This window comes from Astatotilapia calliptera, chromosome 1 (genome assembly GCF_900246225.1).
Source record: "Astatotilapia calliptera chromosome 1, fAstCal1.2, whole genome shotgun sequence".
In the NCBI taxonomy this organism is placed as follows: Eukaryota; Metazoa; Chordata; class Actinopteri; order Cichliformes; family Cichlidae; genus Astatotilapia; species Astatotilapia calliptera.
Genome location: NC_039302.1, coordinates 20854647 through 20880312, shown reverse-complemented (window position 1 = coordinate 20880312; position 25666 = coordinate 20854647). Strand labels below are relative to the sequence as shown.

Here is a 25666-nt window from a genome sequence, read left to right as displayed (position 1 = left end):
ACAAAGAACCACTTGTATGTAACCTCTTCATCTCTGAAATAAATCAATCATGTTATTGATAACAGTGAATGTGAGACAGGAATTTTCCATGACTTATTGAAAGCATTTAATTACTATGTGTTTATACACCACTCTGCATTTAATCATTAGTTACTATTAAGCTCTGGCTCTCTCCCACAGCATGTCTTTGTCCTGTCTTCCTCCCCTCACCCCCCAACCAGTTGGGGCAGATAGCTTCCCCTGTCTGAGCCTGGTTCTTCTGGAGGTTTCTTCCTGTTAAAAGGGATTTTTTCCTTCCCACTGTCGCCAAAGTACTTACTCAAAGGGGGGTCATATGACTTTTGGGGGTCTTCTCTGTTTTCTTTGTATTATTATTATAGGGTCTTTACCTTACAATATAAAGCACCTGTTGTTGTGATATGGCGCTATATAAATTAAATTGAACTGAATTTATACTCTAGACTTCTTTTAGGCAGCCTAGAACATGGTGTCAGGGGATAGCACTTAGTGGCTGTCAAATGTGGGGCCCCACAGGGATCAATGTTAGGACCACTTACCTTACTCAACTTCACTTCTCTAGCATTTTCTTCCATGTGAAGTATCACTTATTTTGTACCAATCACTATTTGAGCCTCACTTAAATGATTATAATGCTTTACAAAAGGGAATTCCTTTTGTATGAGCCATGCCAAGGTCAAAGTTAGATGCTCCCTCTGATCCTCTTTTTCATGGTTACAAACTTTTGAAGCTAACTGAACTAAGCTGACTTATTTCAAAATGCTTGTGTTATGCATAATGTAGCATTAGACTTAACAAAAGACTTTGTGAGCCTATTCTAAATATATCAATCCTCTAACAGATATAACATGAGGGGAAAAAACAACTTTCAAAGGGTAATAAACTTGGATACTTAAGTTTGCATTTAGTGTGACCTGGCCACTTTTGTGGATCTGTAGAGGTGGAGGTCCACAAATTTGGTACTCTTTAAAAAAAAAAAAAAAGTTGCTACTAAAACTTGTCTGATTTTGAATCTCAAGGATCTTTCAAAACTTACTGGCTCCCTATCAGAAGGACAGCAAAATAAGGTAATAATAAAAAGGAAGAAGAAGGAGAGACTGGATAAGTGTTTTTACATGTCTTTATTTTTCCAATACATTTATATTCTGTGTTATAGGCCATCACATTGGGATTTAACAGCTACAGTTTGTTCTGCCCTTTAAAATGTTTTACATACACCATCGATGATTTAATGCACTTACAGGTGTTATAATAACAAAGTTTGATATATCCGAAATGAAGTACGTATTAATTAGTCTTCAGTAGGCAACAGGATGTCTATTCATTTCATAGACCAGCGAATTCAATGACACATGACAAATAAAAGGCATTGGTATTTAAATACCATTGAAAGGAGAGAATGTGCTTTTCTCTGCAAAAAAAATGCTCTCAGCAATGCTCACATGTAAACATCTGAAGAGATGTGCGCTTAAAGCATCGGATAATGATTTTAAAGAGAGATTTATGCAGGCGACAGATTGGCAAAGATTTCAGAAGTAAGACTCATCAATATTAACAAAGTGCTTCACTTTATAAAAGAATAGGTATATAAAACTGTCGTCAGAGACAAAAACCAGCCCACAACTTTCTTTCCTTTCATCACCGACCTGTAAACACGGCAGTTATGTAAACACGTGTCTTACCGTTCAGAAAAAGTTCAAAGTACGGCTTAAGCACAGTTACTTTCTCACAAAGTAACTGCATACAAAAGGTACTACAAGTAATTAATTTTGAAAAGAACAATCTGTACACATTTTAACAACCAACAATATATATATATGTTTTTGTAAATTGCACTCTTAAAAATAGAGCACTTTGCTGCAATTAGACACCCTTGATGAGTAGAAGACAATAAAATGTCATTCACTGACAAAAATCAAAGCATAAAATCTAACACGCCGTATTAAAACTGTATAAGTCAGTCTGTCTGCTAACGTTTATGCAAAGCTAAGGAGCTCTAACGTTAATGTACATTTATTTATTCTTCTGCTTTATAAACAGTCAGTGTTGAACTTGAGCTCGAGGAGCTATCGAACGAACAAGAACAGATACTGACTGTAGAGATGCATCGAGACCTGTTCGACAACACCGAGCAACTCCCAAGTGGCAGTTTAAACAAATGCAGTCACATTTGCATAGTACATCAGCACAGTCCAACACTGCAGACAGTCACTTCTCCAAATCTGCACACAGACAAGAGCGTATTTAGTCTGTTACTGGTCCGGGTTTTTACACATCACGACCACAATGATTCACCAAACTGACTGACGGCAGTTGCTCACATTCCTACGTAACCTGCACATTTTCTGCTAGAAATGCTTCTGAGGTCTATACATATATATATTTGGGACACTGCATCAGTGCTTCAAAAAAAACTGGAATGGAAAAAAAGTAAAAAAATAAATAAAAAGAAACTAAATGAAAAAAAAAAGTTTAATCTTTTTTGTTGTTTAAGGACATTTTAAACTGTTGAACAGAAACACCCAATTAGTGTTTAACAGCAATGGAGACAAATTAAGTGGCGAGCATGGCTTTTTTTTTTTTTAAGCATTAAATTCTTGCCTTTGCTAGAGCGCAATAGTTTTTACACCGAGCATGAAGGACCTGCATGTAATAAAGTGACAACATAAGACCCAAAATGAGCTGAACACGACTGTATAAACAAGCACGCACAAAAGCCGTGAGCTCCGGTTTACTACAAAGAAAGAATGAGTTTTGTGTGCACCTCAGGCGTAATTCAGACTACTCATTCACATGTTTTTATAGAGAAAATGGGGCCTGATGAAGTGGAAATGACTTACTAACATTAAACACCTACTACTATTATTAATAACTAAGGCAGTGTGTAATGTACAAACAGATGAGCTTTCTTGTTTCTAGAACTCGGCCAGGATTTTTTTCCCTCTGAACTTTCACCTTTCTTCTGATGCAGATTTTCTTGCAGCTTTTGATTCCACAAATGGGTCCATCACATAATCCTGCTCTTCCCCTGCCATCTCTGATCAGTTCCTCAGTTTCACATTTGGTACAACTACCCTTTTTTAAATGGCCAAATTAAATAACCTGAGGTGCAAACAGTGGTTTCATTAACAAACCCCCCCCCAAAAAACCCCAAAACAAAAAAAAGAGTGGTTACATCCATTCATGTCTAAAGATGCAGTGGAAAGACTTGTTTATGTATTTACAGTTTCAAACACTGATGTTATTAAGAGAGGACAATCTGACTGAAAGGATGTGTGTACACATCTGTCTTTATGCATGTGGCTGGGCAAAAAGTGAGTAAAACTAAATCAAACGTCCATTTTTAAAATGTAGGTTTTTATCATAAACTGTACAGCTGTTATTCACATTCAGATACTCTTATCGCTTCACAGAATCAAGTTATTTAAATATATGAGCATTTTCGCAGAACAAATAAGAGTGAATACACCTTTGAGCGACTTGCATCAGAGAATTAAATACTAGGATAACCTGATTTGTAAACTTTACAACACGCAGGGTGACGTAAAAACACCTCCATCACTCCAGATTTCATGTCTTTTCTTCAGCTGGGCCCCGACAGAGGACTCATGTGAGTCTTGTTGCTCTCCATCTTCACAGCCGGCAGGTTAAAACCTGAGTCTGATACACAGCTTTTTTGTTGTTGTTATTTTTGTATTTTTTCCCAGGGGCATCACGCAGCTTTGCTTTACTCCAATGACAGCAATGTCAGTTCAGCTCATTTCCCACGTATGCACTAATCCACCCCGTCGAAGCCTTGTGCATTCTCTATAGCGATGTTAAGCTTCTCCCTCAGTTCCTCAAAGGACTCGTACGGAGGAAGGTCCAGCCGATTAAAGCTTTAAGAAGCAAAAGAACAGACAAGAGTTAAAATTTAAGCAGTGGCAAAAAGGGAACACGCAGGAGCGTAAACACTGTGATGTGCCAGTGAAACTAAGAATGACAGTAATGCGCCACTAGTGGGCTTCCACAAGTCTGCACTATGAGATACAGTAGGCAGTTTGAAAGCAGCACAAAACATGGATGAAGTTTCTGGTCTGGGAAGTGAAGCCAGTGCTTAAATCTGCATTCTTTCTAAGACTCGTCTGACTGCATGAAGATTTCTGGTTGTGCAGAAGTTTATGAAAAAACTGCCTTCAGCTCTCCTGCTCTGCGACTTCTAGCACTTTCCTGATGACTTTGCAGCCTTAATCAATAGTTTCTGGTCATGCTGAATAGAACATGAAGTTATAAAATGTGGTCATTATTAGAGTAGTAAAGGACAGTTATCCAGGGTACACCGCTCTTCAGAAACCCAGGTACAATCTCACTGCTCACACATCTCTGCAGACAGTCATCTACATGTTGTAGCTCTGTAGTGTCACCAGGAGGCGTTGTTCCAAATGTGTGGACAAACAGGTCTATGGGCTACACCTTAGCGAGTGTCATGTCTGACTTCAACACAAGCTTGCTTATAACAGCACCTCACTAAACAGCCACATTACAGTGGGTACATAGATGATTGATACCAGTCTCTTTTCAACAAGCTGCTCAATTTCAACACAAAACATGGGCAAAGCAAAGTGATGCTAATGCTTTAAACTGGCACTCTTTCTAAAGGCCAGTAGGGCGATGAGACTCTGGTTGCAAAGAGAAGCCAGAAAATAAATCTATGAGAAAGGATTTACTTATTATTATTATTTATAAATAAATAAATGGATAAAATGCCATTTTCTATAAATGTTCTGTAAGGCACAGTGTTTATTGAAAACACATCAGATCTCAGTGGGGGGGGGGGGGGGGGGGGGGGGGGGGGGAAGGGGGGGGGGACCCCCCAAATAATGTTGATATCTATACTTATATGGACTAGGTAATGTGTTAGGAACACCAACTATTAGAATATGTGCTGTTACAACTCCGGGCCTTCGTGCAGGATTTGTGTTGAATGAGTTTCCTGGGGAGAGGCTCATGGGAAAATCTGAGTAAATCCAGTCTTTTTGGGTTTGTGGATCCCTGCTGTTTGTGTGATTTTCCATGTATCTTTCCAATTTTACAGGGGAGATTGATGGGCCGGTGATTGGTGAAGGTGTTTTTCTGGAGTATGATTAATTGTTTTAGGGATTCCCACCTATCACGTAATTCTTGTAAGGTAACAGTAAAAAATATAACAAAGCTGAAATGGCTAAACTCAACTGTGCTAATACTACAAGCTTCACTGCAAGATCCAACGCAAGAAGAGCAGAGGAAGAAACAAATGTGCTTTTATCCTTTTTAAAAGTTGGCAAAAACCTTCAATAAAATCTGAAATGATCCTTTGTTAAAAACAACTGTGTCCAATATAAAAGGGAGAAAAAAACAGAAGAAGAAGAAGGAAATAAAAAAAAAAAAGAGCAAAGCACAGTGAAATGCTTACCATGTGTGGGCCCTGGGAAGTTTTTCACGTGTTCCCCAAAGCTCGATGGTGAAGAGCTGCGGTCCATTAGAGCCTGGTAAATAAAACCATTAAAAATCAGATGACAACAACAAACATGAGTTCAAGTGGAATTAATTTGCAAGAAACAAAGAAATCAACCCAAGGGCAAATAGTTTAAAAAAAAACCCCGTTCATTTAGAGAGGGAATAATTCTAATCTCACCATAGAGTTCAGCAAAGCCATTCATCGGGACCCTGGATGTTCCCGTCACAAACTGTAAGAGCCGGATTCGCTTTTCTGCATCCATCAGCAGCACCGCCTGTAATAAAACAAAACAAAAAGCATGAAAAAAATACATATCAATGAAGCTTTTCTGCACAGACGTCCCTGCCCCAGCTGCAGATTATTAGCCACAGGTATGGAAACTTGTCTCACCTTCCAAAACCACAGGATAACCATGTGGTTGGAGCAGTAGCCGTTCTTATACTTTGTGTTCGCTCTCCAGTCGTTCACGTCCACATCTCCAAGACCACACATGAGCAGCTGTGGAGGAAAACAAAGCAGATACACTGAACATTTTCCATCCCTGAGAAACAGTTTTGGGGTTTTTTTGCTAGTTGGATCAGCTAAAAACTCACCTCGAGCTCATTCTCATCAAAGATCTTGATCAGATCTTGCGGTACCAACTCAAAGAAGCCCTAAAACACAAAGTATACCAGACTTTTATTCCTTTGTGTGTCTTTAATACCCGTACCGTGTTTAGCAAGTTTAAAAAAACAAAACCACTGTTTACCTCCTTGAAGGCAGTCATCTGCTTCTGTATTCTGTTCACAAACCTCCACTGAATCACCAGGCTGTTAATCACAAAACGGCATGTCAGCATCAAACTGCATTTACACACACACTGAGAAAAACAAAACAAAGTAAAAGCATTTTTCTTACTGGATGTATTCATCCTTGTTTTCATTGGTGACGACAATCTCTGAGCCATCGGGTTTCAGGTCATGCTGGTGAGTCTGAACAGGTGGTGGTGTAAGAAATGAAGCATCAGTCAGAGAGACACAAAGCCGCGTCACAAATTAAATTAAAATTAAAAACAAGGACGTTCAGCAGACCTGTCCAAACAGCTCTTCATCTATAGTGAACCTCATGTCCAAGTCTGTTGGGTCGTGCTCCAAAATCCACTTCAGGGAGTTGAAATATTCACCGTCCTGAAAAGAAAAGAAAAGAAGACATTTAATTGAAAATGATCTACATGACATCCAAGATCCCGAATCACACCAATGCAATAATTACTACAGTCATACTCACAACAGACTCCATGTCCTGGAGGGTGATTGGCTTCCCCAGCATCATCTTGTAGAAGGGCCGAATGAAGAAAGCTGTGAAGTAAACAAATACGCAAACACTTACAAAGATATTTACTGGTGACGTTTTTAAAAAGGTGAAACAAGAGCAGCTCCCATCAAGCCAAACATGCCTCCCTCTTCCATTTACATTTCCAAACACACGTGCTAACTATAGTCAGCTGATTGTAAGTGTGTTTTCCTGCTCCTCTTCCTCTTGTTACTTTTACTCTCTCTGTTACGCATACTGTTAGTGAGAGTTAATGTGGGTGAAACAGAGCACAGGAGAGCAGTGAGGACAGACTCTACCACCGAGCTGAAAGTCAAGTATGTATATGTTACAAAGAGCTTTTTTCTTTTATTCTTTGCTTTTTGGCAAAGCTGACCACTCTGGAGTGCACTGTGTCATCTGTTTCGAGTGTCCCCTCTGTTGGCTTTCTCAAATTATAAAAAACTTGTGGCACCAGTGTGACCTCTCAACCTGAAGATGAACCTACGGTAAAAAATCCTGGTGAAAATCCTAGGTGATTTTCAGAAAAGTTGAGACGTGACCCTGAAGATCTGAGAAACCTCGACATCGTGGTCACCGAGATTTGAACTCGTCTGAGATTTTAGTAGATGTCCCTATCTGACGAATTTGAAAATCCCATCTCAAGTTATCTTGAGAACAAGGCGACATGGGATTTTCAAGGCGACATGGGATTTTCAAGGCGACATGGGATTTTCAAGGCCACGGGTGTCCACGCCAACCACCTGTCTAGTATTGATTTCAGGAAGTCATCCCCTCATCCTGCGCTTACAGTGGTAAATGGTGCAGCCATTGAAATGGTGGATAATTACAAGTACTTGGGGGTTGTTCTTGATAAGACCCTGTCCTTTGAGTCACATCTTGCTGCTACAGTGAAAAAGGCCCAACAAAGAATGTATTTTTTAAGGAGGTTGAGAGGTTTTAAGGTTTCATCTGAAATGATGACTCTCTTTTATAAAAGTTTTATTGAATCTGTTTTAACTTTCTGTATCATTGCTTGGTACGGTAGTATGTCCATGGATAATAAGACCAGACTTAACAATCTGGTTAAAGTGGCGGGCAAGATTTCAGGGAGGTCTCAGGTCCAGCTTGTGGACTTTTATAACAGGCAGGTGCTGAGGAAGGCAACTTCTGTCCTGTTGTGTTCAGATCATCCTCTCTTTAACGATTTTCAACTGCTTCCATCAGGTCGTCGTTATAAAATGACTGCAGTGAAGACAAAGTGACACAAATTGTCGTTTGTACCTAGTGCTATTATCTTAATTAACAACACTAAATTGTAAGTGTTGTTGCCATTGCACATTGCACTTTTTCCGATGGATAATCTAGGTTGTTTTATCAGGCTTATATTATATTATATTATATTTTTATTGAGTGTACGTGATGTGTTGGTTGTATGTTTGTTGTTCGTTTTGACATACTGCGAATCAATTTCCCGTCAGGGACAATAAAGTTGACCATTGACCATTGTATGGTGACGACAATACCCCATCAGCCTTTTACAGCTAGAGGTAAAAACAACTTGAGAAAGCCAGCAGCCTCAAATGGAGGGACTCCTACCCAGAACCATGCACAAACACCCAGAAAAGTTACCAAAATGCAAACAATAAAGCGCAGACAACAACACACAAAGAAAGACAGTGAGGTAATTTTTTCACTTTCTTCAGATAAAAATACTTCCTGCTGCTACATGAAGAACTCTTAAAATATCCGACCATTTTCAGCAGCCATGTGACACTCACCATCGAGGAGTTTGCCGTGAAACACAGCCATGCCTGCCACGCGACCGATGAACTTGAAGTAGGTCAGGTGGTCCTCGTTGCATAAACCTGAGTTGGGGTTAATCTGAAGTGTGTAGTTGTCCCTAAAACATAAGGCAGATCAGGAAAGTGTCTTTAGTAAATGCAGTAGTACTTGCATAGCATTTTCTACTCAATTTGAACACTCAGAGCTTTCTGTCTACAAGTGTCATTCATTCATACAATAGCATTTTTTAACCTGATGTTCACACTCTCACAACTTTAGGTTCAGTATCTTGCCAAAGGTCGTGGAAAATGGCATTGAACCACCAATCTTCCCACAGGTCAACAAGCCGCAGCACCAAATGTTAGTAGGAACAATTACTACTTTTGTGGATCCTAGCCCAGATAGCCGGACTGAACATTCTCACATGGTTTGTAGTGACACATTTTGGTTCACCTGGATTTTTCTGCGTGAAAAGAAGCCAAATCACAGGGAAAAGCTTGTGCAAAATCATCAGCTGATTCAAGCCAGGATAAATGATCTACAGCTGTGAAAATGCCCTTAGAGAGCTGGTCCAGGCCTTTGCTGTAACATATACCACAGTTATTTGATGTGCTTCGTATTACCAGGGTTGGAGATTTTGATTGAAACTTTTTTCAGCCCACATTTTCACAGCCAAAGAGAGTTTCGATTGCCTTTTGTGTGTAAATGTCTGCAGCACCTCTTCCTCATTCCTCTGTGTGTGTGTGTCAGCTCTATTTTTTTTTCTCCCTGTGTTTCTCTGTTGTTCCCTGGTGTGAACGTGCTCTGTGTCATTTTGTGTATCTGGGAGTGGCTGAAGACTCCCATGCCTGTGGCTGCTTTTTGCATAAACCCCCAGGTTTACGCATTGCTCAAAATTCGTAGTACATCTCCCCACCGCTTTAAAATTAGCCTCTTCCTCTCCTTTTCCCTTGAATGCATCAGCCCCCCCTTTTTACACTTATCCCACTAGCTTCCTGTCAGCCTCTTATCTGTCATACTCCCCCTGACTCACTCATGCTGCTACAGGACTCAACCAGTTCCTATTTACAGTGAAAATGAAGGTTAATAAAGCATAATGACCTGTAAATATGCCCCCTTAAACAAAAATACATCATCCCAAACATCGTTACCTCACAGAGACACATTGAAATTAGCAGTGATTTAATATATCGATCTCGGGAACTGTACAGAAGTCCTGGATTTGAAGTAAATACAAGCACTGACATCTTTTTGTCCACATTTTAGCTGTCAGTGTAGAGGATGCACATCACTCGTGCAACATATAATTGCTTAAAAATTTCCAAAAGTGGGAAAACTACAAGTAACAACAACTGAATACAAAAATAAAGACTCACGTGGCGGAATACTCGAATAGCCCGTAGTACGGGTTGAACATCTCTTTGGACATGAGGAAGAACCACTCCCTGGCCACGCCACCGTAGTCCAGTCCTTTTTCTCCATCAAACTCCACCCACAGTCGTGCCTTCAACAGGTCTGGCCTCTTGACCGAGAGGATGCGTCGGTATGAGTCCTCCAGCACTGCATTTCGTTTCAGCTTCATCTCAAAGCGGTTTGGGATGTCCGCCTACATTTAAAAAAAAACAAAACAAAAGCACAGTGGTGAGTTTTCGGTTACCTTTAAGAAGTTATGTTGAAAATCAGTGTGGCGGAGGTGGTATCCCTGGGTCAGCTGCAGGGGAAAAGTGGTCAAGGGGGCAATGCCAAGGAGGCTGGAGAGATAGGTGGTGGGGATCTGTCTAATGAGGCTTCTGCCTTTTATAAACAGTAAAGCTGGAGAGCAGAGGGAAGTGTGTGTGCTGACAACCAACTGGAAAGTCGAGGAGCTGGGTGCCGAAACATACATGTGTGTCACTTCAATAAACACTTCTAAGTATAAAATATCACAGTGTGTCAGGTCGATCTCTACAATCAGTAAGAGCTTTTGAGGATGCTCACCGGTTTCTTCAGCTTCTTCTTGAAGTAGTCATACTTCTGTTTGTAGTCTCTAGAGTAAGGCACTGCCTGTAATCACCAAAGGATGGAGGTCAGCAACAGCAACAGCAACAGCAACAACAACTTTCAAAGTCATACTCACTGGTCCAGTTATAGCAGCGTTCTGCAATCTGGGATCTTCCCATTGTGTGTTCTTTGTGTCTATGAAATAAAATATATCAAAAAGCATATATTAACAAGAAAACAGATTAATGTACTAATCAAAGATGTTTTCGACTTAAACACATCATACGCACTGTGATCTATGTAGAAGACCCTGCCATCACTGTGGACCCTCTCCTCCCAGCCAGGCTAGAAATGAAGAAAATATCAAATCTATATTAATCAGGCAGATTAAATATCACATCAGCAAACCAATCAGGGCACCACATACAGTGTTCAGCCACAACAGTAAAACCACCATTAGTCTCAAAAAGGAAATGCAGTGATGGATAGTTTGAAGCACATAAACAGATTAACGGGACAATTATCTCTAAATTATATCAAGGAAACGGAAACGCAATGATACCAATTACATTCAAACAAAACAGGGAAACGAAATAAACATAGAAACAGCTGATGAGACATCAACTAGCTCAAGGAAATGACTAAACATCTGATTTTTGTTACACCTTATGTTAAAAGCAAGCAATCCTGGAGACAGTGTGGTCATAACAACTCCCACATATTTTGGAAATTAAGTAAAATTCAAGTATTTCAGGAGAATATAGGTGTAGCTCTAAGATGCCAGGTTATGAAATTTCAGTAGATGTCATGGTACTGTACCTTGGAGCAATTAAAGAGGGTGTTGTTGTTGTTAAAAAGTCATTTTTGCAAAAATATTTCTTACCTAAAACTATAACAAAGACCTGGGATAAACTTGACCCACCAGGTCTTAAACAATGGGTGAAGTAACATCTTTATAAAGAAGAGGACGATTTTCTCGCTAAAGGCCTAAAGGAGATGCCTTTTTACAAAAGTGGAAGAAAAGAATCACCTTTATGTCAACTGAGATGGTTAAGGACAGTTGGGACAATATATTCTGAGAATGTAGCGATGCAGTGTCCCACCTGTGCTTTTTGCTAAAACTTGAAGAGAAAAAAAACCTTAAACACTGGCAGGTGGACAGGTGGAGTAAATAACACTGATAATCTTGTTAAATTTGGGAAATGCCAAGGAGTGGCAGCAAGCAAACGGGCAGCCAATGAGCTGGACACAAAATGTTTTCATAGACGGGTAACTGACAGATGCTGACAACAGTGGTCTAAGAGGATAAATGGTGAAGGGTCAAGTGTGCACAAAGTTAACTGCTGTGCATAAGGGGAGGAAGGTGGATCCATGCGATCTGATCCTACAGAAGAGCGAATGTAGTAGAAATTGATGAAAACCTCAATTTGGGCTGCGAGAGAAAGTGCGTCACAGCTTACTGTGTTGTCCACTGATATAAAAAGCCTACAGTGGGATGAAGATGAGCCACGGAACAATGAAAGAAGATGGGCCGTTTGATGAATCACTTATTTTCTCTTGCACCTTTGTATTAACTGGGAGAGGTATGTGAAGCACGCAGCTGATGGATGCAGATTGGCGCTCTGGGTAGTTAAAAAGAAATCTGCTCTTTCATCGTTTCAGAAAACAAAACATTTATTTTAAAAATGAAATGAGAGTCTGATTTTATGCACTGCATGGCTAATGTAACACATTTTGTCACATGCTTTAAGTGATTAACACATGTACATTTCTATGGAAGTATTGTGAAATGGTCATGTGTTTAAATTCTTTTACCTTAGATATTATAATGTCTTTAGGGATTATTTTTCTCATTTAATTTTTTTAATTAAATTTTACTTGTATTAAACATCCCATTCTGAATGTATAATTTTTTCCACAACATACTTTTTTCCTATAAATAGCCATATGTTGAGAAAAAATTCAATAAGAATTTCTTTAGACCACACAGCCCACTGTGTATGTGGCCTGCAGTGGCCTGTTTAAGCAGGAAAACTGCAACTGTCACATGACAATTTCAAAATATGACCTCTTCATTCAATATTTCCAGAACAAAGTGTTGACTTGACCTCAAATCTGATAAGGAAACTATGGGATATGCTGAGAGACTCAGCAACCTTGAAAAACACTGGACTTTAAAAGTTTCCTTTGCCAATGTCTCAGTCCCCTATTTTGAAGATTTAAAGATGCGTTGGTGGCGCAAGTGGACTGGACTTCACTACGCATGGTGGTCTTAATGTTTTGGCTAGCAGGCTTTTTCCCCTGATAGGTAATCCTCAAAAGTTGATGCCTGTGTTGCATCTTGTTACTGAACTTACCGGCAGAGGGCCAAGATCGGAAGGATCAAGCGAGGATCTCCTCCTCATTTGTACAGGAATCCTTATCCTGGGGTCTTCCTGTTCAGAGAAAAACAAGCAGGGTGTGTTTCAGTCAGAGAGGAAATCCTCACACAAGAGATGGTGGTGAGTTACAGCTTGGAAATTCACTTTCTTTGTGGCACAGATTAGAAAAAAAGTCAACTAAATAACTGAAACCCAGTCTAGTTTTTCTGAATTGGACACACAGGTGCATTCAAAGCCTTTGGCTGCTATCTTCTCACCCAGGTAGTTGTCTTGGTATTGTGGTTGATGAAAAACGGCCTTCCATTGGGTGCACTGCGAACTTCCCAACCGAGCGGCAGGAAGCCAGATTCTCGCGTGGCCTCGGGGCTTGGAGTGTGCTGAGGAGACTCCTCTGTTGCTGCTGATGGTTGGGATGGTGTAGGGCTTTGTGATAAGCCTGCACTACTCTGTGCCGCTGCTGCTGCTGCTGCTGCTGCTGCTGCTGACGGTGCTGATGGTGCTGGTGCTGCCTCTGAAGTTCTCTGTACAAATAAAAAGACTCCAGTGAGATTCTAAATCGAGAACAGACACACTGAAGGGGAAAATTGACAGAACAGTGCTATTTTAGAGCTTTAATCTAATAAAAAAAAAAAACCGGGGTTTAACAAAGGTTTCTATGCAGAATGTGAATAAAAAGATATGAATGCTGAAGTACCTGCACGAGAGGTCGTGTCCATGTAGTGGTTCGGTTGTTGTGGTTGATAAAGTAGCGTCTTCCTTTACTATCTCGCTTTTCCTCCCAGCCTGGAGGTAACCCAGTTGAGGTTGGAAGCAGCTGTCAAATTAAAAATAAGTAAATACATTCTCAAGACGATAATTCAAGGACAATAATTTGGCATATGATATAATTTCCACCATAATCATACAGACAGTCATTATAAGGCACTCTATGCAAATGGATTATTATTAATGTATCCTGTCCAGTTTGTTGGCCAGGTTCCGTTGTGGTCTGACTACTTCGTGTGGAGCCTTATTACTCCAAGCTCAGAGGCTGAAGAGCCTATGGCCACCAACTGCAGTCCAAGATGCCACATTGATGAGGCCCATCACAGGATGAGAGACTCACTGGCTGAATAACAGGACTGTTGTGACAGCTACCTCACACAGAGGTCAGGGACTAGTAGTGCTGGGTCAGAAACCCTCTTGTGATTGATTTGGTTGCTAGCAGATTACTGGAGTAGTCCAAAATTTGTATGGAAGATGCCAAACATATGCAAACACTCACCAACTGCTCACTAGTAATGAAACTAGAAAGTCTGACACAAACAGGAAAAAGATAACTCAATAAACATATTTACTAAATCAATCATGACTGGCAGGGATTGCTGACTGCTCTCTAGGCCTGTGTGACTCAGGCTTGTGACACTAAGGGAAGATAAGATGGGCTGATTACAAAGGACTGAACTTTCAAAATAAAATATAGAAACTCGAATTCTAAACTTTCTAATGCACATGAACAAATCAAAAGCATGACTGGTAATAATTTCTATAAAAGACAGCACGGTGGACTAAAAACAACAACACCTGGACCAACAGCAACAGACACAAATCAGCAATCAGAGCTTTCAGCAAAAGAGTGAAAACAAGATGCAGCGATTCATGAGAAGGCATTTCAGATTTGATCTGGAGTGACAAGTTTTTTGTATGCACAAAAATAGTATAAGTGGTCAAATGACTAACCTGTGGGAATAATCGTGATACAGATTATTAATTGTGAATCTAGCAAACAGACAAACTCTAGCAAACGCAATATTCCACATAGAAATCTATAACGCAGTTAGCAATGCTGTATTCCTTAAATGTCCCTCCACAGGAACTGTGACAGTCTAAGATGATTGAAAAGTGAACTCATAAAGACTGAAGCATTCAGATGTAAGAACATTTTGGGGACTTCAACAGAGAGCGAAACACTCACCACAGGATTAGCAGGATGTTCCTCTCCTGTTGAGGTCTGGGCACTTCCTCTGCGACTGGAATGCCTTGAATTACTGGTGTGATCCTGCAGGAGAGCGGAAGGATGACTCTGATGACCACTTGGCCATTAATGTGCATAAATTTTCCACCACTCTCCCACTCTCAGCTCACATTTATATGATTACGAGCCTACTCCCCCCCTCTGCTTTCAGTAAGTCAAACCTCAAGCGACACAGAACATAACTCACGATCTGGGAGGGGCGCTGCTCGCCAGCTGCGGCAGCGATGTTAACGCTCCTCATTTCATCGCACAGTGAGTGGAACTCCACTGGGGTGCGGGGTGAAGGTGATCTGAGCTGGTTACTACTGTGGTACTGGGTGGAATCATCCTCTGTAATGATCTCCCAGCTCTACATGATGACAGAGAGGAGACTCCAATGAAGCAACAGCAGTGCAGGGCTGTCAGAGGTAGTATGACAAAGATCTGAACTTCTTTGTTTAAATATACAGCGGATTGAGAAGACGAGCCCGACGCATGACGTCTGCTTTGCTTAGGCTGTGTTAAAACTGATAAACCTTAAAGCAGGTTTTAAAAACATCCCTGTGCAGTTAACCTTTTTTTTTTACAAGCCTGTAAGCCTGCACATGGTAGAATTAACTTAATATATACATAAAAATCAAATGAATTGGGCTCTATAATCTTTTTTAAGAGCTACTTAATCAGTACTTCCTGTCTTTGTCCTTTTCTCCACCGACTCCCTTTGCTCCACCCCCATCAGTTTCACCTGTGTTCAATCACACCTGTGTATTTACAGTCTTCTCTTGTTTTTCCTGGTACCCACATCCTGCATCCTTCTCAGGTGCCTCATGGTTCTTTCCAGATGCCCTGTGTTTTATTCTTGTTGAACTTTCTACTGATATTGTTTTGGATTAGCCCTGCTCATGTGAGCAATGCCCTTTGTTGCCATTTTCCTCCATAGGTCAAAGTTGAGCTTAATTGTACCATTGCATGTCTTTGCAACACTGCAACAGTTTGTATCACTATTAAAAAGGATTAATTAAGATCATGTCCTGCACTGATTTTGAAAAAGCACAGTGTCCATCTGAGTTCAATCTGAGCATCAGAATGGGGAGGAAAGGTGAATTCACTGACTATGAATGCAGCATGCTTGTTGGGGCTAGACGGGCTGGTCTTAATATTTGAGAAACTGCTGATGTACTAGGATTTTAAGAGAAGACCATCTCTGAATGCAAAACAACTGCTCCAAACCTCAAAGCAGATGGGCGACAGCAGCCGTAAACCCCACCGGATGCCATTCCTGTCAACTAAGAACAGGAAACTGAGGCTACAGTTCACACAGGCTCACCAGATTGGACAATAGAAAATTGGGAAAATGTTGCCTGCTCCAGAGACTCTTGATTTCTGCTGCGACATTCACATCACAGGGTCACAATTTGGCATCAACATGAAAGCATGAATCCATTCTGCCTCATATAATACTGGAGGTGGTGTGGGTGATGCTTTCTTACAAACCTTTGGGCCCCTTGGGAACTAAATGAGCACCATTTAAACCCCACAGTTTCCCTAACTATTGCTGCTCACCATGTCCATTCCTTTATGACCACGGTGTATCCATCCTCCAAAAACTCAAATCATCTCAGTAAGGGTTTCTTGAACCTGACAGAAAGTTCACTGTCATAACATGGCCTTCAGCACATCGCATCTCAATCCAATTGAGCATCTTTGGGATGTGGTGGAACGAGAGATTCACATCATAGATGCACAGCAACTGTGTGATGCTATCATGTCGACATGGACTAAAATCTCAGAGGAATCCTTCCAGCACCTTGTTAAATCTTTACAATAAAGAAATTAAGGCAGCTCTGAAGGCAAAAGGAGCCTAAGATTACATTTATGTACTAAATATATTTCCAAGCAGAACATCACTGAGAAGGCAGCATCAGCAATATTTCTGATTATTCCTAACAGACTGCTATAGACTATATCCTGAGGCAAGCAGCAGACTCCTTTGCTACTGTGTTAACCAGCTAGATGCTAACCACGTTTATGTTGGATGTTTGGTGCTAAGCAAGTACTGCAGAGTTGGGTGGGTTTCGAAGTTTTTGCAGCAAAAACAGCATTATGAAAGGGTTGGACTCAAGTGTTAAACCATGAAACTTGTTCTCTAATTTTATCAACATTATCAGAAATCCTGGGACATAACAAGGAAACAGGGAACAAAAAATGAAAGAGTTACCTCTGGAGACTCTTGCGTGCTATCCTCATGTTCTGAGATCTGTCTGCGTGTTATGAAAACATGCGCCGCATCCGTATTACTGTTCTGTCTTCGTTGAACTTCCAAATTGCCGTCTCTGTTCAGGGGGAGACAGACACTTAGATTCTCACTAATGAAATGCATCAAAAGGGTTTTTTAAATTAATTTTTTTATAGGATATGGGAGCCTTCTTACTGCGTGGTGGGCCGTTGCCATTGTGTGGTTCTGGTTTCATGATTAACATAGTAGATCCTTCCCAGATTATCTTGCCTCTCCTCCCAGCCAGGAGGAAGAGGAGGCAGGATCTGGTTTTGTCTGGGACCTGACATATCATGTGTCTCCAGAAGTTCCCAACCAGGCTGTTAAACAAGGAGGACATCATTTTGAAATGCTAAAGAACTAAACTAAGCTGTACATATGGAAAACTGGAGATAAAAAAAAAGTCTCGCCTTACTGGAAAATAAAATTAAACGGCCATTTTCACAGAGCTTTTTCACATTTACAAACACAGCTACTGATATTAATATGTACAAGTTACTATATACAAAGTTCAGTGCAAATAACTTTGTGTGTACTAAACTTTATCTGGTACCTTACTATTACTGTTCTTGGTAACTGTGAGTGGCATGCAAATAGCTGCAGCTATGCATAATGGTTGCTTTGGCCTTGAAGGCCTACTTTACCCTTTTCTTTGAATAGTTTTTTGTATTCGGGATTCTTATTTCCTACATTTCTCAGATGACTGTCTCAGTTTCACACACGTTCACGCTTTGTCATTTCCTTTCTATAAATTCCACTCCCAATTTTTGTGGTGCAAACAGTGAATTTATATGCAAACAAAGTAAGGGAGTGTGTACATCCATTCATGGCTAAAGATGAGGGTGGAAATCACGTTGGTGCACACACACAATACAGTTCACAATGACTGAGATTTAGAGAAAGTATCATGGATGTGCAGTATCGTGTGTGTATATGTAAGAGATTTATACACCTGACACTCTGACTTGTGCTTTGATCTGTCAGTAAGGAGATGAACCACAAGCTATTTTGTACCTAACGCTGAAAACCAGGTGACAAGGCCAAGGTTATAGCTGGGATCTCAATGTGACCCAGCTTGTCAAAACGAGCCATAACAGTTTAATAACTTCGCAGTGTTAAGATTTAAGTTAATCTAAATCTAAATGTTAATTTACAATACTGTTCAAAAGTCTTAAATCACCCCTCATTTCTTCATCTTTTGCTCAGAAAAATGGGAAACTGGTGCACTGATTTATTGAAATGTACAAATATAAAAGAAACAGAGTTTGTACAATTTTAATGAGCCTGAAAGTCAATAATTGTATAACCCTGCCCCTTTATTCTTCAACACAGCCTGAACTCTCTTAGCCAAGAGTTAGGATAATTTCTGTAAGTAGCCTTCAGAAGTAGTTCTTGAAAGTCATTCAAAGCTCTTCTTTGGATGTTGCCTGTCTTTTGTTCTGTTGTCTGTCAGCATGATCCCACACTGCCTCTATAGTGTTGAGGGTCTGAGCCCTGGGGAGGCAAATTCATGACTGAAAGTGTCATTGTGTGTCTTCTTGTGTAGGTATGCTTTTTTTTTTTTTTTGCATTGACAGTGTGTTTGGGATTGTCATCATGCTGAAACATACTGACGGGCTGCAGTGCCACCCCTCAGCCTCCTAGCAGATACACCTATAGCATAAATTTGAAATTATGCAGCTTAGTCATATCATATGTACATTAATAGTAATAAAAACACAGATTCTGGTTCACTCCTTACAATTAAAGATGCAAATTAATGCAAACATTTTCGTGTGATGCTCTAAAAGCGAGTGCAAGGACTTAAATTCAGCACCAACTACTAACTGACCTGACACTCATGTTGAACAAATGGAAGCACTGCTAACACAAAAGCATTCGTAACACTAAGCGTAAACTTACATCGTTGTCCTCAGTCTGATCTGCAGTTTCCTCCTCTGAACCTGGGTTTTTTGGCAGGTAGGTCATTTTTAGACGCAGATGACCTTTAACTCTGGACTTGTGACTGTGTGGGAATGGCAAAAACGTAAATAAATAATTGTTTTGTTTTCTTTGTTTTTAGTGGAAGAAATAAATATCCAAAATGCTAAAAAAAATTATAAATGAGTGAGCCAATATATGGGAAATGGAATGTAAAACAGAGAAAGACAAAAGATTAAATAACCATGAAATCATGCCAACCTTCGTGGGTGAAGCAGAAAATCCTTGAATGTGTATGGCCTTTCATTGTTAGGATTTTCTGTCTGAGAAAACAAAATAAGAAAAGGAAATCTTTCATTTCTTCACACTGCATGAATAAATCTGCTGTTCAGCTCAGGATCATAACACTTTTAAGATACCAATGGGTGAAATGACAGTGACCGTGCACAGTGAGGGCTAATTTGTGGGTGCTGTATTTATAACAAAACAAAAGCAGCAGCATAACATAAACACAACAGACTGTATTTCCAAAACTGTGCACACTGATGTGGAACAGGCAGTAGAATAAGGATGTCCATGTTTATATTTAAATGGTGCCATAGGTGGGACTGAAGCTAAGAGCTCACACAGTGAAAACCAAATTACATTCAGCCTACTGTGATCTTAGATTAGAGACATCAGTATTACAATGAATTTTCTACAGCCAAGCACTCACCGGTATTTGATTTAAGGGGATATCCACCTGTCCCAGGAAGTCATCACGTGTCTGAAAGGGAGAGAAAGAGGGAAACGCATGGACATCAGAGCCGTGACAACATCATCTACAAACACAGAGGACGGGCTGTTAATCTGATGTCTAAGAGTCCCTGTTCCAGAATGCAGGTTTAGCTAAACCTGAGAAAACTCATCTCAGCTCTTCTGCTCCAAATTTCTGACCCACTGGACCCAAATCAGTTGCCTGACAATCAGTTTCTTTTTCTTATTTATACAGTTGATATCAAAGCACATACACACGGCTTTTACAATTAGTCTGTCACCAATTTCACCAGACATCATCGGTTTATTATCAGCTCAGAATATACTGTATATGCTACACATTTAAAACTGTGACAGTAACATTTAACTGCACGTAGTAGGTAAAGAGACTGACATCCAGCCCAGCAAGTATCATCTACCCACAAAAAAACAGGGACTGATTTTTTCCATTGCACATGACCAAAATCAGTCTTAATTTGTCTAATGCAAGTGTGTCAAGCATAAGGCCCGGGGGCCAGAATTGGCCCGCTAAAGACTCCAATCTGGCGAAGCAATTTGGGCAGCTTTGAAAAATGTGAAGAAGGGCATACATTTTAGACTTAAGTGTGTCTTCATAGGTTTTACAACTTTTCCTATTGATAAAGATCCATGATCATTCATACTACACCAAAGATATATAACAGATAAGACATTAAATGACATACTTTTTTTTTTTTTAGTATCTACTATAGAAATCTATGATTTTTACAGTGAGTTCACAGTAAACACACAAAAAACATAAAACAAAACAAGGACATTCTGACAATTAATTTTAGTTTTGTTTTAAAATCACAGGGCGGGCACTGTGCAAAGAGCTAACAGAACTTTTACTGTAAATTTACATATTTATTTCTTTACACCCAACGCAGCATTTATTTTTTTTTTTACAATGTAGAAAACCTATGCTGTATTGTTGGAATTATTTATTAAAATACCTCTGAGATTAGATTAGTGATTATACTTTTTTACTAATATATACATATTTCATTTCATTTCATTTATTTATTCATTTTCAGGCACAACAAATACCTATATTGAACATAAAATACACAAAACAAAAAACAAAACTTGTGTATATATATATATATATACACACACATATAGATGTATATATATATACATGTATATATATATATACATAAATAATGTTTTTTACATGATTCATGAAATTAAATTAGCAGGACTAATTTCCCCCTTAAAACATCTGTCAAAAGAAAATTTAGTTCATTCTCTAGTTTCTGTACGCCTAAGTTAAGGTTATACAAGCATTAAACATCAAAGGCCAGATTAACAGTTTAACAGCAGAGTAACTTCTCTGTGTTAAACAAACCACAACTAACCACAAGCGCAGACAAAGCATCACCGAAATAACACAAAAGGTGATCAGAGCAAAAGCTCCCTGGATGAGGAATGTTAACATGCCTCGTCTGTTGGGAGGGGGGATGATTAACAAGCTAAAAACAAGTTTTGGGAGACAAAACTTTTCTGAGAGAAACCAGACAAAACACATGTCATGTGAAATAACCTAAATGTGGCAATATTCAGTCAAGTCAGACACACAGGTTTAAGGTTTCACTCTACCACGTCATTACCACAGTCAATGGCATTGACTCAATGGCATTACATAGCACACAATTCATGTTTTTGGACAAGTTAAATCTATAAATTTGTTTCAATGGCACTACGCTGCATTCTAACTGACGGGCACAAATAGACTTATGAGATGCATTAATTACTTTTTCTGTTTTGAGTTATCGTCCTGCTGCTTCAGTTTTTCCTGGTTTGTTAAAAGAGGAAACTATGGATGGAGCCATTGAAATACAGATGGCCAACAAGTGGACCAAACTATCAGCTGTGACAGTATGGGGGGGATGGGAGTTCTTTGCACTGAGTTAATCGATTGTCCTTGGGGTTTCCCCCTCCTTTTTCCTCTTCTGCCCTCCTTGCATTTAAAAATGGTCTATTCCTTTAATATATAGCATAAGTTCTTGATTTACACAGGTTAGTTTGTTGAGTTAGGGTCTTGATTTGTTAAGCAGTTAACTCCTTTACGGGTTCACTTCTTGCTTAAAATAGTTTGTTTTCATTATTTTGTATTTTTGGTATAATTTTATGTGTTTTAGGGTACAAAATAACCATCATTTGTGAACCTTTGTAAACATTACACTTACTTGTGCATGTACATCATTTCCTCAGTCCCTTATATGGCATAAATGGGAAGCTGCAAGTGGCCTCCTCATCCTCTACCCAAAAAAACAAAACAAAACCCCGAAACAAAACCTGGGTGTGGCTTAAGAGTTTGGCAGGACCTTTAGTGTGCCTTGGGCAGAAAAAGTATTTAAAAACAACTGATTTATAGTACAGAGAACCACTTTAATATCTCTAAAGAAGTATGTCTGTGTTATCTGCAGTGACTTCAAGGTTGTACATCTCTCTCTTTTATCTCAATCATCAGTAAGGGCTAGAAATATTTCCTCTCACCCGATTTTTTCACAAGACACTCCCTTTAACAAACCGTCTTTAATTGTAGATTTAACAGAAAATGTTTCCCGCTGCACTATTTTCCCACTTCAAACAATGAGAGTCATTTAACTGGCTCCATTTCCGTGTATATTTAGCATGTTGCCCAGGCAGGAATGTGTTTATCAGCCGACGATGAATGGCTGCTCTGTGTTATTCCAACAGAGACTGGGATCAAAATAATGTAGCATTTGCCAGATGAACCGTCTTTGCTTTGAACTCTTCACACATTCACTGCATGCCTTTATTGGAGCTGTTAAGGTCTCGAAAGCAGAAGGCTGAGGCCAAGCACAGTGGGAGTCAGCACGTGTGACCAAAATTAACACCCATGGCAGGTCAAACTGTCTAACAGGGGTACAAAGTGTTTATGTGAACAAATTTAGATGGAGGCCTCCTTCATCGTGCCCTTGCACTTCTAATAGAGCAACTGAGAAAAGCATAAATCCAGATTAAAATAAACTCTGAGCAAGCTTTTCCAAAATTACAATGAACTGTCCTAAAAACAGCAGTCTCTGTTTTATGCAAGCGGTATTAAGACAAGCACACTTGTTATCGTTGCTGTTATACTGGCAGGCTTTGCATTTCCATTAAGAAACCGCCTGCTTTGCACAGTATTTCCTTCATGAGGTCTTCTAAGAATACTAAGGTTAAACGCACTGTCAGTCCTCTGTGTTTATTTACCCTCCACCATATTATGGAAGTCAGAAATAATTGTATTTATTTTGGGTTTGTTTACAATACTGAATGACTGGAGATTTAACATACAGTAAACAGAGCAGCTGTGGCTGTATATAGAACACTGTCTTTATTGTTTACAGTAGTTTATATTAACAGAGGGTACCCATATGGAAAATAATTAAAAACTATTATTAGCATTGTCTAACTGATACTATGACTTACTCATAAAAGTGGCTTCCCCCACATTTCTCTCCTTTTTGTAATAGAAATCTGCTAAAGAATCCTATTTAATTAGTAAATCATAGTATAAGACATACAGGGCTCACATAAATAACTCATAGAGCTCTTTTTGATGAATAAAAGTAAGAATAAAAGTTAGATAAAGAAATGTTTCATTTCTTTTTAACGGAGACATTGCGCTTATAAAACATTGAGAGACGCTCTTAACTTAAATAGATTACTTCCAAACAGCAGACTCTTGGATTGCAATGTTAAAAGCAGAAGTACTAAAAATCCCAGTTCTTGGAGTGAAAATCCAGAAGCAAGTCAATCCACACAGACTCTCATATTAAAATACCCAATTTTAGCTATAGAAACTGTTTACAGCATGGTTGAAAACAAAGACATTGGTACTTATGGATAGTTTCTCCCTTTATTAATTATTTTTTAATGGAGTACTGTGTTGAGAGAAATATTAAAGCTTCCTTTCCAATTAGTTGTACTAACAGCTCATTTAAGAAATCTGTGCTCCAATTTTGGTGATTGAAATATTTTTTTATTTGTGTAATGCACTCAATAGGAGGTTTAATTCAATTCACTTTCAGTTATATTTATATAACGCCAAATCACATCAGTGGTCACCTCAAGTTGCTTTATATTGTAAGGTAAAGAACATTAACAATCATATGACCCCCTATGAGCAAGCGCTTTAGTGACAGTGGAAAGGAAAAAATCCCTTTTGACAGTACTACACCTCCAGCAGGACTAGGTCAGACAGGAGCGAATATCTGCCGTGACCGGTTGGGGTGAGAGGAGGAAGTCAGGACAAAGACACGGTGTGGTGTCTGCCTGACTTCAAAAATTAGACATATAGTTAAAATGTGGGCACCAAAACCAAACATCTTTTTTTAATATAGGCTGTGGCTCCATCCTGCTATATATATTACTGAGAACTTACAGTATATATTGCAGCTGAATCCATTTTTCTTAGCATCCCGTGCAAGCGGTTATTACTAAAAGCTAGCTAAGGATAAATTGGTTTTACCCAGAAACACAATCTCCAGAATGTCCAGATCAGGTGTTGTGTTTACATCAGCTGATCAAATCCACTGATCTCTCTGCCAAATAAATATTTAACTCAGCCACAAACCGTAGTGCATAAACAATTAAAGCTAACGGTTTGAAGTTGAGTAGGTCACGTCTATATCAGTAGCGAACAGATGATGGAGTGAAATCAGAGCCTCCTGGGTAAGGTGAGGCTAAAGATAACAAAGGGGAAATGCATGCTACGGACACGTGAAAAAAAACTGCCCAAGATAAAATGATAACGACAGATAAATGTCCATTCAGAGCATCCCTGCAGGCTCATGTGACACTGAATGCAGCTCAAGTTTAGCATATGGCATTAAGCAGTGCTGACCACAGACTGCATGAGGTTGCGGCAAACAGCTACAGACACATGTTGGTAGCCTCAGCGATATCCATCTTGGCTCTGCAACGAAAAGCTGCTTTTGACAGGTGGGCAGCAGCTTGTGAAAAATAAGCTTCTGAGGAGCTAATGTGGCGGTGGTAGCGTGGTGATGATGGATACTGAACTGAAAGCTGACACAGGTGTCAAAACAGCACTTCATTGCCATGACAAAGTTAAGGCAAGTTAAAACACATTATGTCTGACAGCCTAGATGTCATTTGTTATGCTCTTGGGGAATATGCAAACAAATTATTTAACTACAGGATGAAGAATGATGTCAAATATTTCCAACTACTGGCTGTAACCCAGTCTGTAAACCTTTTAAAGCACAGAAGTTGGGCTTTGTATAAATCATATGGGGTTAAAGGGCACTTTGCTGGGCTATCTCTCTAAATACACATTAGTTATTTTGCATGTTAACTCAGCAGCTCCACAAACCCACTTGTTTGTGTAGTGAGATACCCCTAAAACGTTTAATGCTCTATGAAACTGTAAATGCTTGTTATTTCGCTATATAAAATCATTGTTAACATTCATTTGATTCATGTCTTCACCTTGTTGTGCAACACATTCATACCTGGTTATTCATTAACTATGGTGATGACTCATCTGGTGACTTTGGGAGTGCGGCTAACCAGAGCAAAGGAAGTTTTCAAACACCACCACTGATATGAACCGACATGTTCAGCCGCACACAGCTTCTCTTTGTTTCTGGAGCAGTATTTAAAAGTTTTAGGTGATTGTCCACGTGCAGCTGAGAAAAACAAATTCTAAAAATATAAAAAAAAAGGTCCAGAAATAGACAGATGCTAATTTGTCATATTGCAGTATTATTAAGTCTGCAACAGTTATATGTTTGTATTTT

At 39.5% G+C, this 25666-nt stretch overlaps 1 protein-coding gene across 2 annotated transcripts in view; it reads right to left on the bottom strand.

The window, feature by feature from the left end:
- Positions 1-1120: 1120 nt before the first annotated feature.
- nedd4a (NEDD4 E3 ubiquitin protein ligase a) overlaps positions 1121-25666 on the bottom strand; it is a 41501-nt gene continuing 16955 nt past the window's right edge. For both annotated transcript variants that reach the window (XM_026169125.1, XM_026169116.1), the window contains 24 exons: positions 19834-19884; positions 19380-19441; positions 19101-19203; positions 17355-17518; positions 17142-17256; positions 15132-15293; positions 14885-14968; positions 13625-13744; positions 13188-13451; positions 12907-12984; positions 10840-10894; positions 10686-10744; positions 10547-10612; positions 9946-10175; positions 8566-8687; positions 6761-6831; positions 6565-6660; positions 6392-6465; positions 6243-6303; positions 6088-6147; positions 5885-5992; positions 5672-5768; positions 5450-5522; positions 1121-3896 (listed from right to left, as the gene is read on the bottom strand). In XM_026169125.1, the coding sequence (XP_026024910.1) occupies positions 3794-3896; positions 5450-5522; positions 5672-5768; positions 5885-5992; positions 6088-6147; positions 6243-6303; positions 6392-6465; positions 6565-6660; positions 6761-6831; positions 8566-8687; positions 9946-10175; positions 10547-10612; positions 10686-10744; positions 10840-10894; positions 12907-12984; positions 13188-13451; positions 13625-13744; positions 14885-14968; positions 15132-15293; positions 17142-17256; positions 17355-17518; positions 19101-19203; positions 19380-19441; positions 19834-19884 (2478 nt within the window). In that variant the 3' untranslated portion in view covers positions 1121-3793. The remainder of the gene's footprint in view (positions 3897-5449; positions 5523-5671; positions 5769-5884; positions 5993-6087; positions 6148-6242; positions 6304-6391; positions 6466-6564; positions 6661-6760; positions 6832-8565; positions 8688-9945; positions 10176-10546; positions 10613-10685; positions 10745-10839; positions 10895-12906; positions 12985-13187; positions 13452-13624; positions 13745-14884; positions 14969-15131; positions 15294-17141; positions 17257-17354; positions 17519-19100; positions 19204-19379; positions 19442-19833; positions 19885-25666) is intronic.